General features: G+C 45.3%; 1 protein-coding gene across 1 annotated transcript in view; it reads right to left on the bottom strand.

Moving 5' to 3' along the window:
* SLC44A4 (solute carrier family 44 member 4) overlaps nucleotides 1-17,070 on the bottom strand; it is a 60,982-nt gene that overhangs the window by 28,104 nt on the left and 15,808 nt on the right. Inside the window, exons 2-3 of the mRNA XM_040405473.1 lie at nucleotides 13,390-13,438; nucleotides 10,591-10,664 (exon numbers count right to left, since the gene is read on the bottom strand). Of these exons, the coding sequence (XP_040261407.1) occupies nucleotides 10,591-10,664; nucleotides 13,390-13,438 (123 nt within the window). The remainder of the gene's footprint in view (nucleotides 1-10,590; nucleotides 10,665-13,389; nucleotides 13,439-17,070) is intronic.

Raw genomic sequence — 17,070 nt, 5'->3', positions numbered from 1 at the left:
TTCTTCTACATCTACAGTACATAACCTCATCTTTAAGAAGGTAAATCTTCCAAAGAAGCCATATTCCTTAAAGGAACTACCAGAAGTAATATAGAGTCCAGAGGAAGATAATGAATATATATATTTTAGCAGAGGTGTCAGAGCTTGATGTTACAGGTCCAAAATCCTGCAGCTACTTTGCTCCTGTGTCCACATGACAACTTTGAGGTCAAATTATACTCCTCAAGCTGGCCATATACACTATATCAGCTGAACCTGATGATTTCTACAGGACCAGCCGACCATCTAATGTAACTGGAGTTTGTGGGCCCCAGTCCAAAATCTCTACCAGTGCCCACCATCTACCATGCACCATTTTTAATGCTGTGTCTTCTTGGGTGGGAGGCCCTGCTCAGGCGCCATCTTATTTATGTTCTTCCCATCCATTTTAAAGACATAAAATCAATGAGGCACAGAGAGCCTCGTGCCTCACAAATGCATTACATTTTTCATATTGGGAGCCGTCTACCATTTGCGTCCCTTACAGCTATAGCAGTGCAAGTGCCTGTACTGTGGGGATACAGTCATACATAGAGGAAGGTGTGAGGCAATTAGTCATATCACTCAGCGGCTGCAGATAAACTTATCTCTTTCTGATAACCAACAGTCTGATGGCGGCCATTTTTTCACTAGCTTCCACTGCAAATCATAGACTTGGTGATAAGACTCAGCTCTGACATCAGTGACTAGCTTGCCATAGAAGGATCATGTACACTGCTCAAAAAAATAAAGGGAACACTTAAACAACACAATGTAACTCCAAGTCAATCACACTTCTGTGAAATCAAAATGTCCACTTAGGAAGCAACACTGAGCGACAATCAATTTCACATGCTGTTGTGCAAATGGAATAGACAACAGGTGGAAATTATAGGCAATTAGCAAGGCACCCCCAATAAAGTAGTGGTTCTGCAGGTGGTGACCACAGACCACTTCTCAGTTCCTATGCTTCCTGGCTGATGTTTTGGTCACTTTTGAATGCTGGCAGTGCTTTCACTCTAGTGGTAGCATGAGACGGAGTCTACAACCCACACAAGTGGCTCAGGTAGTGCAGCTTATCCAGGATGGCACATCAATGCGAGCTGTGGCAAGAAGGTTTGCTGTGTCTGTCAGCGTAGTGTCCAGAGCATGTAGGCGCTACCAGGAGACAGGCCAGTACATCAGGAGACGTGGAGGAGGCCGTAGGAGGGCAACAACCCAGCAGCAGTACCGCTACCTCCGCCTTTGTGCAAGGAGGAACAGGAGGAGCACTGCCAGAGCGCTGCAAAATGACCTCCAGCAGGCCACAAATGTGCATGTGTCTGCTCAAACGGTCAGAAACAGACTCCATGAGGGTGATATGAGGGCCCGACGTCCACAGGTGGGGGTTGTGCTTACAGCCCAACACCGTGCAGGACATTTGGCATTTGCCAGAGAACACCAAGATTGGCAAATTCGCCACTGGCGCCCTGTGCTCTTCACAGATGAAAGCAGGTTCACACTGAGCACATGTGACAGATGTGACTGAGTCTGGAGAACGTTCTGCTGCCTGCAACATCCTCCAACATGACCGGTTTGGCATTGGGTCAGTAATGGTGTGGGGTGGCATTTCTTTGGAGGGCCGCACAGCCCTCCATGTGCTCGCCAGAGGTAGCCTGACTGCCATTAGGTACCGAGATGAGATCCTCAGACCCCTTGTGAGACCATATGCTGGTGCGGTTGGCCCTGGGTTCCTCCTAATGCAAGACAATGCTAGACCTCATGTGGATGGAGTGTGTCAGCAGTTCCTGCAAGATGATGGCATTGATGCTATGGACTGGCCCGCCCGTTCCCCAGACCTGAATCCAATTGAGCACATCTGGGACATCATGTCTCGCTCTATCCACCAACGTCACGTTGCACCACAGACTGTCCAGGAGTTGCCAGATGCTTTAGTCCAGGTCTGGGAGGAGATCCCTCAGGAGACCGTCCGCCACCTCATCAGGAGCATGCACAGGCGTTGTAGGGAGGTCATACAGGCACGTGGTGGCCACACACACACTACTGAGCCTCATTTTGACTTGTTTTAAGGACATTACATCAAAGTTGGATCAGCCTGTAGTGTGTTTTTCCACTTTAATTTTGAGTGTGACTCCAAATCCAGACCTCCATGGGTTAAAAAATTTGATTTCCATTTTTTTTATTTTTGTGTGATTTTGTTGTCAGCACATTCAACTATGTAAAGAACAAAGTATTTCAGAAGTATATTTAATTAATTCAGATCTAGGATGTGTTATTTTTGTGTTCCCTTTATTTTTTTGAGCAGTGTATATACATGGGAAATCTCAGGGTTTTGGTTGCATTTTTTTTTAAAGACACAGTACACCTTTTATTTTTTGGGTTCAGTGTACAGTACCAGTTTGTTCGTTTTTTTTGTTGTATTTTTTTTTCTCTACATTTTAGATTCATAATTGAAGACATGAAAACAATAAAGGAACACATATGAAATTAAGAGGGTGATCCAAGAGTAAAACACAACTCCCTGGAGACTGACCTGCAGTGGAGATCTTACTTACTTGGTCCCCACCGCTGGATTCGGTGTCTGACACTCCTAAGCCGGCTCTGTCAACGCTGCGGCCTGTGATTGACTGCAGTGGTCATGTGTCCTGTGTCCTTTCCCCGTTGACGGATGTTGATCTCAGTGCGGTAGGGAAAGGAAGAGCTGGACTGGGAGCAACAGACACCAATCTCACCAGCTGGGACCAGGTAAGTATGATCTCCACCGTGGGTCAGCCACTATGGGAGGTCTGTCTTACCCTTGGATAACCCTGTTAAGTATTCAGCAAAAAAATGTGTTTCATGTTTTAGATTCTGCCCCTTTTGCGTTGCACACTCTTAGCCTTCTCTCAATGAGTTCCATGAGATAGTCACCTGGTTTTCCAACAGTTTTGAAGGAGTTCTCAGAGGTGCCGAGCACTTGTTGACTTCTTTTATCTTCACTGTGCATCCAACTCATCCCAACCCATCTCAGTTGGGTTAAGGTCAGGTGATTGTGGAGGCCATGTCATCTGATGCAGCACTCCATCACTCTCCTTCTTGGTCATATAGCCCTTAAATAGCCTGGATGTGTGTTTGTTCTGTTGAAAAACTAACGATGGTCCCACTAAGAGCAAACTAGATGGGATGGCATGTCTCTGCGGAGAGCTCTGGTAGTCATGCTGGTTGAGTGTCCCTTGAATTTCAAATAAATCACTGAAGGCGTCACCTGCAAAGCACCACCACACCATCACAGCACATCCTCCATGCTTCACAATGGGAACCACACATGTAGAAACCATCTACTCACCTTTTCTGTGTCTCACAAAGACGTGGTGGTTGGAACAAAAAATCTCACGTTTTGGCTCATCAGAACAAAGCACAGATTTCCACTGGTCTAAGGTTCATTCCTTGTGTTTCTTGGACCAAGCAATGCTCTTCTTCTTGTTTCTCAGTATTGGCTTCTTAGCAGCAATTTGACCACAAAGGCCTGATTCTCACAGTCTCCTCTGAACAGTTGACGTTGAGATGTGTCTGGTACTTGATCTCTGTAAAGCATTTACGAAGGCTTGAATTTGAGGTGCTTTTAATTTGAGGTTTCTTTAGTGACTCTAGTGAACTTATCCTTTGCAGTGAAAGTAACTCTTGGTCTCCCCTTCCTGGGGCAGTTCTCATGAGAGCCAGTTTCATCATAGCATTTGATAGCTTTCTTAAGGACACCTTCAAAGTTCTGGAAATTTTCTGCATTGACTGACCTTCATGTCTTGAAGTAATAATGGACCGTTTTTCCTATTTACTTAGTTGAGTGGTTCTTGCCGTAATGAATGTGGATTACAACAGAAGTAGAACAGGGCTGAACACTGCATGGAGCTATGGACCAGTCCTACCTCAACACAACACAAATGATGGTCTCAAACACATTATGAAGGTATGAAATTCCACCAAAGCTGATGGTTGGCAGAGGAAGTGTTCCTTCCCGACAGTCAGCTGCTCGTTAAGTCGAGCTGAAGCTCTGTATTTCCATGCAGTGATCTCCTCCATAGTATGAGGATGAGCAATGGCTGCTGCTATCACTTATCCCCATACTAAATCCTCCTGGGCAGCAGAATGCTGTTTAGACAACACACTCTGCCGTCCGGGTATGATGATTGAGGTGTCCGCACCTCCAATCACTTCACCCGATGAACGGGCGTTTTGCTCATTCATTGGGTGATCTGCGGCACCTTTAGAAGGGCAGATTATCAGGAACACGCATTCGTAGGAACATGCATTCCTGATAATCCTCCCAAATATCAGGCAGCTTAAATCTATTTTAACAACCTTCTGGAGTTCACCGGATCTGACCTAGATGGATATTGCTATTCACCGCCAGACCCCATTGACTATAATGGGATCCAGCTGCTTTGCAGGGGAATGACGGCTTTTGGCCGGACAATGCAACAGTTTTTGTCCGGCTGAAAACTGGTACTTATGCCGGAAAGCGGACGGATCCCCGCTGCATTCCATTGTGGTCAATGGGGTCTGGCAGTGAACGGCAGTATTGGGCTAGGTCATATCCAGTGAACTTCAGTAGGCTGTTCTCTGCCGGGTCACTTAAATGGAACCCGTCATCAACTTCATGCTGCCCTCACTCAGAGCAGCATAAAGTAGTGTGATGCTCATGAGCTAAAAGTAAGTGGTTGCCGAGAACCAGCATCATAATCATTGCAGGACAGGCCTGGAAAAGAGAGACCAGCACTCCGTAATTCCAGTGATGAAAGGAGGTTTCTTTATTCGTCACCCATATGTGACGCGCGTTTCGACACTAGTCTGTGTCTTTATCAAAGTACAGGTGATAACAGCTCAAAGTAATATACAAATGGCACCATTAAATACAATTCAAATAACCCGCCTCCTAGCCACGTCAGTGGTCACATGGCAAGGAGCGGACTAAACCGCCCCCAGCCATGTGATCAGTCACGGGGTCAGGGCGTCATACTGCTAAGCAACCCATCCAAACAGACTGACCATGAGTGGAGTACGGTAAGACATGTATCTGACCCATATACTATTATCTATCAGAGCGATCTTTGATCCTTTATGCATCTGGTTTAAACCCACCGGTGACATCAGCGCACCTGTCACTACTTTATGCTGCCCTCAGTGAGTTCAGCATAAAATTGATGACAGGTTCCCTTTAAACAAAGGTGTGACGGTACCCTTAAAAATAATAAACACATAATCTGGTTCGTCTAACACTTAATGAAATGTATGAAAAGGCGCGTCCAAGATTGTGACTGATGCATCTTTAAAGAGGGTCTGTCACCTTCAAAAGCAGTTAGACAGTAAGGATACCGCCATCTAGCGTAGGTGCCACCAAACATAACCATACTTTTCTGGGGGAAATCCAGTCCTTTGATCTGGGGAATATTTTTAATTTTTTTACTTATAATGTAAATAATGTATTTGGTGCACTTTGGGCGGGGTCAATATGTCTGGTGCACCTAGCTTCTCCTGCCTGTATCATCACTACTCACTCTGAAATCTCAGTGACCGCCAATCAAACAATGGGGACGGGAGGACCTAGGCGGTGTTCCTGGCCGGCAGAGCAATGGTAACCCAAACTGATCGGCCCCGTCAACGGTGCCTTGAAAACCTTACTGCAGAACCAGATTTCCACAAGAAAGGTTTGGGTTTGTTTTGTGGGCACCTACCTTACATTGTGTTTAGGGTTGCCACCTTTCCCAACAAAAAATACTGGTCATGTTATGCCACACCCCAAAGTGGGTGTGGTTGTGGGGGCGTGGCCTAGCACAGGGTTTTAAGTTGCTGTCATACTGTGGCTCCCAATATTATTAATGCCCCCATTAGCACCTCCCAGCATCAATACTGCCCCCATTAGTGCCCCCAGTAAAATTTATGCCCTCAGTAATACTAATACCCCCATTAGTGCCCCCCAGTAATAGTAATGCCCCCATTAGTGCGCCCCTGAATTAATACCCCCAATTAGTGCCCCCTAGCAAGAATACTGCCCCCATTAGTGCCCCCCCAGTAAGAATAATGCCCCCATTAGTGCCCCCCCAGTAAGAATAATGCCCCCATTAGTGCCCCCCCCAGTAAGAATAATGCCCCCATTAGTGCCCCCCAGTAAGAATAATGCCCCCATTAGTGCCCCCCCAGTAAGAATAATGCCCCCATTAGTGCCCCCCCAGTAAGAATAATGCCCCCATTAGTGCCCCCCCAGTAAGAATAATGCCCCCATTAGTGCCCCCCCAGTAAGAATAATGCCCCCATTAGTGCCCCCCGAATAAGAATAATGCCCCCATTAGTTCCCCCCAGTAAGAATAATGCCCTCATTAGTTCCCCCCAGTAAGAATAATGCCCCCATTAGTTCCCCCCAGTAGGAATAATGCCCCCATTAGTTCCCCCCAGTAAGAATAATGCCCCCATTAGTTCCCCCCAGTAAGAGTAATGTCCCCATTAGTGCCCCCCTGTAATAGTAATGCCCAAAATAAGTGCACCCCAGTAAGAACAATGTTCCCCATTAGTGCATCCCGTAGGAATAATGCTCCCATTAGTTCCCATCAGTAAGACTAATGCCCCCATTAGTGCCCCCCAGTAAGAGTAATGCCCCCCATTAGTGCCCACGCAGTAAGAGTAATGCCCCCATTAGTGCCCCCCAGTAAGAGTAATGCCCCCCATTAGTGCCCACACAGTAAGAGTAATGCCCCCCATTAGCGCCCACGCAGTAAGAGTACTGCCCCCCATTAGTGCCCACGCAGTAAGAGTACTGCCCCCCATTAGTGCCCACGCAGTAAGAGTACTGCCCCGGACGCCTCCAGTGGTTCCCAGGATACAGAATATACAGCATTATGCGCTTTGTCACCTCCTGCGCTCTTTTCATGAAACTTCATTGAAAAAGTCCTGACAACAAAGACTTTGGGCTAGATTTATCATTAGCTCAAGTCAGAATAATGGAGTGAAAAAGTCGGAAAAAAATGCGCAAACGCTAAAACTGCGCACAAATTTGCGACTTTTTTCTGCTCTGCACTATGCTCGCCAGTTTTCTGAAAGTGGGCGTGTTTTCTTATGTAAATAAATCTCTAAACAGATTTACTATTGGGACTATTTAAAAAGTCGCAAAAAAATGCGCAATTTCACTCCAGTGAGGACCATGTATATCTTATGAGACTTTTTAATAGAACATGCAACTTTTTCGTAAAACTGTGCGACTTTTTCGTAAAAACGTGCGACTTTTGTAAAGCTGCTTACTGACGGATAAACTGCTACCGCCAAACCACATTTATTACAGTCTTAAAGGGCCGATCATAAATCTGACTTGGCTAAAACTGACTTTAGCCATATGTGAAAGTGGCGTGAGCTGTCAGAGGAATGATAAATCTGGTCCATAGTCTCTAAATACAGAATACAGCCAGAGTGCCCTCATAACAGAGCTGGAGCACCCGCAGTATAGCTCCAGATAAAGGTGGAGATTTATCATCTCTCTTGCGCCTGTGTTTCTGACTTTTTAAATAAAATTGTAGCACCTCTTGCTTTTCCAGTGCCCTCGCCAGTTTCCTTAAAGGGGACATGACCAGCGGCCGGACAAATTTATCTTCTTTCACGACAGTTTCTGGTGCAAATGAAGCCAGAAATCTATGGTAGCTCAGAGCTGATGTAGATTTTTGGTTAGGCACATGGATTGCTGGGGGATGATGGGGCCTGCACCTCATCATAAATTAGGCACATCCTCCAACACAGGGAATATGAAGACCGGCGCAGGAAGAGCTGGTCCTGAAAAATGTTCCTCGAAGATGCCCCTTAATACAGAGCCAGAGATTCCATAACAGTACTAGAGTGCCCCGATAATGAGCCCCTGCTGGCCTCAATGAACGACTGACCTTCACCTGTTTTTTTATAAAGTTTTTTATAAAGTTTTCACACCTCTTAATAATATTCTTCGGAAATTAATTAGGGAAATAATACAGTCCTGGAATCTCTGCTCTCCACATCCACCTCGGTCTGAACTGGTCATGAGTACACAATGTACTCAATGAACTATATTATAAGGGTTTGAGTTATACCATGCTCCACCCAGCTTAATTATCTTAATTTATCTTAATAAATTTCATTGCTCTGATCAGGTGATAATGTCAACCTTAAATACCTGCGTTCCAGGAAACCGGAAGTTGCGGACAGCGGGCGTTCCACACACCGGATATTCGGCTCCCGGTGGTGGAAAGGCACGCTCATTTAAACTAGACAAGCACAGGGATGCCCCACTGCCCCATCAAGCTCGGCAGGCGGCAGTCCAGACACCAGGGGGGCACCTCACCTGTAAGTTCTCTTCACCCTGGGATACAAAGAGCCAGGTACCTTTGTAAGTAAAATACCAATAATGGTTTTATTTATTATTTTCTCTCTCAGGTTGCATCTCTTCTCATCAGGAGAATAAGTGTGAGTCTTCCTCTCTCCTCCCCTAAATGGCCTGCCCCATGGCATCTACCAGGACATAGTAACTATATCAAACATTATCGGTTTTATTATCCTGTTTTTTGATCCATGTTGTTACTCTTAACAATTAGCATCTAGTAACCGACCCCCTGAGGAACCATAGTGGGGAAACGCGTCGGGGTAAAAATTGACATCAAGAACTGTGTAATAAATTCCAAATGTACAGGGCTGTACAGGGCAAGACAGGGTAGGCACGGGGACAGGGGGATCCCACCATTAGGGTTCATCCCTGGGCAGAGGATTATTTTAGGTCGGGTACAGGGAGAGAACCATCCCCAGTACCCACAGTAAGGTGCCCTATCCTCTATCCAATTCCCCAACCTCCGATTAATGTCACCAACGCCCTTGGAATTTACACCTATCTTATTTATTATTATTATTTTCACCAAATTCACGGTGGTAGCTGGGCAACATCTCGTCCTGTTATATATTATTTTGGATACCTGGTTACCAGAGGGTGTCTATATATTTTTGCTTTTTTAAATAAAACTAAATAAAAGCTATATTTTAAAGGGTCCAATCTCCAGGCTAATACTCACTTATACGGACACCTATACTATTATTTATATTTAATTCTATGAGAATTCTGTTTGCCCCTATAATGAGCAAGAGTGCCCTCATAATCGTATCAGCCAGAGAGTGGCACCTAACAGAGTCAGAGGTTCCACATAACAGTGCCAGTCAGAATGACCATATAATGGAGCCAGGGCACCTTCGTAATAGTGGGTCAGCCAAGGTGCTGCATAACATTGCCAGACTACCCTTATAGAAGTGCCAGAGTGCCACATAACAGTGCCAGTGAGAATACCCCTACAATGGAGCCAGAGTGCCACATAACAGTGCCAGTGAGAATACCCCTATAATGGAGCCTGGGTGCCACATAACAGTGCCAGTGAGAATACCCCTATAATGGAGCCTGGGTGCCACATAACAGTGCCAGTGAGAATACCCCTAGAATGGAGCCTGGGTGCCACATAACAGTGCCAGTGAGAATACCTCTAGAATGGAGCCAGAGTGCCACATAACAGTGCCAGTGAGAATACCCCTAGAATGGAGCCAGAGTGCCACATAACAGTGCCAGTGAGAATACCCCTATAATGGAGCCTGGGTGCCACATAACAGTGCCCGTGAGAATACCCCTATAATAGAGCCAGGGTCCCACATAACAGTGCCAGTGAGAATACCCCTATAATGGAGCCTGGGTGCCACATAACAGTGCCAGTGAGAATACCCCTATAATGGAGCCTGGGTGCCACATAACAGTGCCAGTGAGAATACCCCTATAATGGAGCCTGGGTGCCACATAACAGTGCCAGTGAGAATACCCCTAGAATGGAGCCTGGGTGCCACATAACAGTGCCAGTGAGAATACCCTTATAATGGAGCCTGGGTGCCACATAACAGTGCCAGTGAGAATACCCCTATAATAGAGCCAGGGTGCCACATAACAGTGCCAGTGAGAATACCCCTAGAATGGAGCCTGGGTGCCACATAACAGTGCCAGTGAGAATACCCCTATAATGGAGCCTGGGTGCCACATAACAGTGCCAGTGAGAATACCCCTAGAATGGAGCCTGGGTGCCACATAACAGTGCCAGTGAGAATACCTCTAGAATGGAGCCAGAGTGCCACATAACAGTGCCAGTGAGAATACCCCTAGAATGGAGCCTGGGTGCCACATAACAGTGCCAGTGAGAATACCCTTATAATGGAGCCTGGGTGCCACATAACAGTGCCAGTGAGAATACCTCTAGAATGGAGCCTGGGTGCCACATAACAGTGCCAGTGAGAATACCCCTAGAATGGAGCCTGGGTGCCACATAACAGTGCCAGTGAGAATACCCCTAGAATGGAGCCTGGGTGCCACATAACAGTGCCAGTGAGAATACCCCTAGAATGGAGCCTGGGTGCCACATAACAGTGCCATCCTTCTGTACACTTCCCACGGCCTCCTCTGCATGACGCTTTACCCATGATTACACCAGTGAGCACACCATATAGCGTAACAATTGACCAAGCAAATATTTAAGTAGCACTGACGATATCTAATAATGATTTGCTTACCTAGAATTCCAACCACGATGTAACCGAGAATGAACACCATGAACAGGATGCAGCAGATGATGTCTGTGCAACTCCTACATGGAGAATGGAGACAGTCAGCAAAACAAAACACAAGCGCCATCACATCCTTCTACAATAGGTTCCTCTGAACAGGACCATGATCGACGGTCAACGCAAGACGTCTATTTTTTTTTCTACCCTCACGTTGCAGAGCAATAACTTTTATTTTACCGCCGATGTAGCTGTGCGAGGGCTTGTTTTTTTCAGGACGACTTGTATTTTACAATGGCATCATTTCTCAGTACATCTAATTTACTGATTAGCTTTATTTTTTTCTTGGGGGGGGGGGGGGGTGCAAAAGAAAAAAAGAAAAAAAACAGCAAATCTGCAACTTTTGGGGTTTGCGTTTAAAGCATACACTGTACATTACACTGATTACAGCGATACCAAATTTATATAGTTTGTGCGTTACACAATAAAACACGAAAAATAATCCTTTGTTTTTGTGTCGCCATATTCCTAGAGCCATAACCTTTTTATTTTTTCAGTGACAGAGTGGTGTGAGGACATAATTCTATACAGGATGCACTGACACGACACTTTTTATTGGTACATATGACGTTTTCATTGCTTTTTATTCCTTTTTTTTTTAGCAATTCTGGCCTATTTTTTATGATGTTAACAGTGCAGGTTAAATTATACTTTTATAGTTCGGGGCATTATGGACGCGGCAATACTTACGTGTCACTTTATGACAAACTATTTTTACTGGGGAACTTTTTTAGTGTTTTTTTTTTTTCTTATTTCCCTTTTTTATATTTTTTAAACATTTTATTTAACTTTTAAATTTTTTTTATAGTGTCCCTAAGTGACTTGATCACATCTATAATACACTGCAATTCGTGTATTGCAGTTTATTATTCCGGTCAGTGAGGTGCTCACGGGCAACCTTTATCACCTAGCCTGGGGTCCACTGATAGCCGCCCACCTGTCTCTTCCCCCCCCAAGCTTCAATAGCAATAGGGCGATGGTGTGACAGAGGGAGCCCCCCTCTCTCTGTCTAGCCACTTAGATGTCCTGGTCAATAGTGACTGTGGCATCTAAGAGGTAAAACTGGCAGGAACCACCTTATCCCCGATCCCTGCAGTTGGGTGATACAGCCTCGCTCCTGGAGATGAACTAACAGCAGCACCCACGGAGACTACCATAATGAAAATGTAGTTATGGTGTGAGAACCAGCACCCAGCCACGACAGTACATTTTTGTCATAGGTTGGGAAGCTCTGCGTCACCAGCCAACTGTAATATGGTCTAATATCTGATAAAAAAAAAAAATGATTTGACATTCCTCTCCATAACCCAGCTGGTGCTCCAAAATCTGACTTTCTAGGTCATCAAATGTATATCCTCATATATGGTGTGAATGTGAGGATGATACTTTTTCGTCTTTTTTTTTTTAAGGCCAGTATGGTAGTAATCTTTCAATATTTTTCTATTTATGATCATAGACATAGACTCAGTAGTGAGTCTTTCTATGGGTCAGCCTACCACTGTAAAAGTAATTTTGACCCCACTTGTAGAGGGTGTATGAGTAGACCCTTAAATATATCTATCAGCTGTTGTGGTGACTGTTTGTAACATACATATATGGGGTGTACATATAAAACAACACGCTGTCTGCCTACTGTATAACTCTATGGTGAAGGATGTTAAATGCTGAGACAATCCAGCTCATCCAATTAACAGATCACCCTTATCACTGACATCAGCACTTTAGGCATCATCTCTTCCTAGCCCTTACAGCCTGGGTCTAAGCCCCTGCGCATCGGAGCGGAGCCCACGTCATGCAGTAAACAATTTTTAAGCAGCCAATTACACTAAGGCCCCTTTCCCACGGGCGAGAATTCCGCGCGGGTGCAATGCATGAGGTGAACCCATTCACTTCAATGGGGCTTTGCAGATGAGCGGTGATTTTCACACATCACTTGTGCGTTGCGTGAAATTCGCAGCATGTTCTATATTCTGCGTTTTTCACGCAACGCAGGCCCCATAGAAATGAACGGGGCTGCGTTAAAATCGCAAGAAAGTGCGGATGCGGTGCGATTTTCACGCATGGTTGCTAGGAGATGATAGGGATGAGCAACCCCGGGCCCTATTAAAGTAAATTCACTGTATTATTTTCCCTTATAACTTTGTTATAAGGGAATTCTCAATACATAATGCTTACTAAAATGTCGATTGAGGGGTTAAAAAATAAATAAAAAATTAACTCACCTCATCCACTTGTTCGCGCTGCCGGCATCACTTTCTTCATCTATCAGGACCTGCAAAAGGACCTTTGATGATGTAATCGCGCTCACCACATAGTGAGCGCGGTGACATCAGCGCAGGTCCTGCTGCATTAAGTTAGAAGATCATTCAGCAGGACCTGCGCTGATGTCATCAAGCTCACCACGTGGCAATTACGTCATCAAAGGTCCTTTTGCAGGTCCTGAAAGAAGACGATGTCGGCAGCGCGAACAAGTGGATGAGGCGAGTAAATTTTTTGTTATTTTTTAACCCCTGAAGCAAGATTTTAGTAAGCATTCTGTATTAAGAAGGCTATTCTTTTCCTTTATAACCATGTTATAAGACCTAACCCAAACCCGAACTTCAGTGAAGAAAAAACTGAACATCAGAAGGCAATCACAGTCAAAACTGACTGCAATTGCGTGCCTACTCGCGCGGTTTTCCCGCAATGCACATGCGACGCATCCGGAGCAAATCCGGGACACCCGTGTAAAAGAGGCCTTACACTCACCTATTTTTGATAGGTCCTTTGAATTTCGGGTCATATTTAGCTGGTTCACCTATGAGGAGAAGAAGAAAAAGGTATTAAAAGGATTGCCACTAGAGGTTGTTGACAATAACATGATAAGCTATAGACAAAGCAGAATATAGTGACCCTACATTTGCACCTGGAGGGGGGTTACATTACCCAACAATCCTTCGCCCCCGGACAGTGTGACCTAGTATCAGATTATAGGGAAGGAAAGTGGAGCAATGGCTCAGGGGCCTTCACCACCCAGTTACCTCCAGCCCTTTCCACCAGCAGACCTTAGTTGAGAGGGGGGCTAGCCTAATACACAGTAAATTGTTGAGAGATCCTGACAACTATTATCCTGTGTTCATAGGTCCTTCCCAAATATTCTTCCCAGGGACCTCCATTAACCTTTGTCTGACCCTGTGCAGAACTCTACTTCTCCAAAGTTACCATAATGTTTGCAAATTAGGGAATCGGCCCCATGGTCATAACTCTCTAAGAAATTATGGAAACAGTTGGCCCAAGACGCCTGAGAACCTTTTGTCCTGATATAGGGAGGGATGGTGGTAGGAACGTTTACTAGTTGAAGGGCTTTACTTTTTCTCTATGCAGAGACATAAAAAGTTTTTGTAGGCCAAACGGTAGACATTTTGAGGCCACACATTGGGTTGCATAGGCCCACTATAGTCCCAGAGAAACCTCTGGTGGGCCCAGGTTCTGAAACCATGCTGGGTTCTAGAGGTCCAGAAGAAAAAAACATTTAGCTGATTTTGGAGACAATCACTTGTCACTAGAGTCTTATGTCTTTGATTCAACACCTAGTAGACTTCATTGATGATATAGGGGTAGGGCCTTAAGAAGAATTTCCTCTGGTGGGCCCAAGAAGCCCCAGTCAGACACTGGTTGAGTTCTATTTGAGATTGTGACACTGAGAAATCCCTACATTGGTTGGAGTGGGTTACGCTACCTGAGCAAACTCTTCCTATATTTTCTCCTTCTCTCTTCCTTGTCGCAGGGCAGAGTTTTTGTCAGAGAAATGTGTTAATTGCAGCAAATTTACTGCTCTTATCAGGTATTTGCCAGGGAAATTACACTGTTAACCTTGAATCCTGTTTACAACCTTGATTTGTCATGCTCCTGGAGTTGTGTGTGTGTTCTCCTGACGTACTTTCCTCAGCAGGGCTGGTGTACGCACAGGGATGCCAAAAATAGGGAGGTGGAGTGGACATGTGTCAAAAGAAGGGGACAATGTCCCTGGGTGTCCACCATACAGGTGCCCCACAAACATCAATCTCTTTCTTACTGAGAGGAATGCTGATGTTGGATCAAAGTATTGAAGTGGCATGGTGGCCAACGTGTGGCTCATTTTCCTTCACAGTAGACACAAAGATATAGAGGACACCCATATGTAATCGAGCCAGTCAGAATGAAAAACACTTATGGTTTACAATGCTGGCTGCATTCAGAGAACTCGTCCAACAACTGCAAGCATAGATTTCACTTTCCTGTGGGCAAAAAATATCCCTACAGCTTATAGCACTGGAGGAGGTACAATATGTTATAATACACAAAAGTTTTGTGGTTTTTGTGTCAACAAATTGGTGTACTCGAAAATATACGGATCGCAGAATGATGATTCTGATGCTGTGATCCTCGGCGATCAGAGGTACCTGGTAGCAAGCGTGCGGTTCCTCTGCAGCACCACCACAGGACAAATGAAGCATTACATGATGTCCACTGAAATCAATGGGCTGCTAATGGGACCCACAGCCATGCTGGGTCCTCCAGAGAGACAGACACTCTAGGCAATCTGGTTGCTATATTAGGATCCTGAAGGACCCCATGATTATCTCAGAATTCACAAGTTCCTGTAGGAATATAGGAATTTATTTTATTTTTTTTGTTCCAAAAGGACTTTCATTTTTTCTCTCCTTAGTTTTCTTTTTTTTTGTTGTGTTTGGGCATCTTTCTATAATGTCCTTGTTGCTGCCCCCACCCTGCTGCCCGCACTCTAGATTTCAGCATTTGTAAACTAGATAAAGGCTAAATCCACATTTCCGTGTTTGTACAGTGTGTATAATGTGGGTGTGGAGCACTGCTCGTCACCAAGAACAAAGCACAGAGTAATAATATTACAGGTCATGAATGTGCCTTTTATAGACTCATGTTCACCTCTTGATCTTCACCCAGTAACTTTACCCCTCCATTCCCCTTATTAACCCCTTGTGCCCAGACAATGTGCACTTCCTCATCCCAAGTCTCCAGTCCTCCTTCTGCCTCTATTCATACCCCTAAAGTCTTGAGCTGTATGCCTGTATCTGTAGCCTCCATGTTGGGTCTCCACCCTCGGGATGAGTCACATGGAATTTATGGAAGGACTTGTGTGTCGGTGCCATATTTAGGGTTATGGGTCTCAGAGTTTACAGCAGCAATTAGTATCGGCAAGGACAACAGCAGTATACTCTGCAGTGCTGCTAGTACTGAAGACAGTGTGGGACTGGGGTTCCTTAGGCTCACCAAAGGAACATTTTCTTGAGGTCCAACCTATAAAATAGGTTCTTAATCAAAGAAATAGACCACGGTGGCAAGGGCTTGGCTCCAAAGGCAGCCATATAGGATTTTTCTGCTGGCTCTTTGGAGGCCATTATGGCATCAGAGCCTGGGCCTCTACCACTCTGGTAGGCCAGTCTGGCCTTGACTGGAAAGATACCAGTATTAGTGGGATTGGGCTTCCCCCCTCCCTCAGTGCAGAGATTAATGTGCGGCTTGATCCTAGAACAGGATGTTTTTTCTATCCCCCCACCACTGTGCAGAGAGGTGGGTCATCTGCAGGTTCACACCACCAGTATAGAAGGGGGTGATGTACAAGTTGTGTGATCTGAGCTGGTTAAAGGCCCGGTGCGTCCTGCCCTCAGCGGGTACACTGTTTTCCGACTGGCAGGATTCATTCCATGGAAACTGCCCACAGCGTTTCCTCCATGAAAACGGTACTAATGTCACCCTCCATGAGTAACAAACATAATCAATGAAGTTCAAGACCCTTGATCGACCATGAGCCAATATGCAGAAATCAGGTGATCCTAACAGATAACCTCACCACGGGAAAACTGTCATGCAGACTATTGATTTAATTGAGAAACATGTAATGCTTCATTTCTCCAGCGGGGGAGCTGCAGGGAATGAACTCTTACTAAGTTGCTCTTGCTCTAAAGTATAATCTGATCACTGGAGGTTCTGGTGGTGGGAAGCTTATTTGCAAGAGACCTTTCTGTATTACACTGCTAGATTTAGCAGACGATTGTCGGGAAGGAAGCGTACTTTCCCGACAATTGCCTGCTCGTCAGTGTAGGGGACAGCTGCTTGTAATGGGGAGGAGGGATCACTAATGCAATCGATTGTCCCCATACAGTGGGGGTCAGTGTGACCCTAGTACAGAAGAGTGCTGTACAATGCAAAGAATTGTGGGATCAGAATGATAGAAATTCTCATAAGGATGCAATGCTGAATTTATGAGGACTTCCTGGAAGAGCCCGTCAAATTCAAGATAGTCTGCTTAGTCTATGGGCATATCTGGTGACAATGGCACCTGTCAGGGTGAACAGTCAGTTCTTGAAGTTGATGTGTTAGAACCAGGAAAAATGGGCAAATGTAAGCATCTGAGCGGCTTTGACAAGGACC

The sequence above is a fragment of the Bufo bufo genome, chromosome 8 (genome assembly GCF_905171765.1).
Source record: "Bufo bufo chromosome 8, aBufBuf1.1, whole genome shotgun sequence".
In the NCBI taxonomy this organism is placed as follows: Eukaryota; Metazoa; Chordata; class Amphibia; order Anura; family Bufonidae; genus Bufo; species Bufo bufo.
Note: the sequence above shows the minus strand (reverse complement) of the source record. Positions and strands in the feature narration are given on the sequence as shown.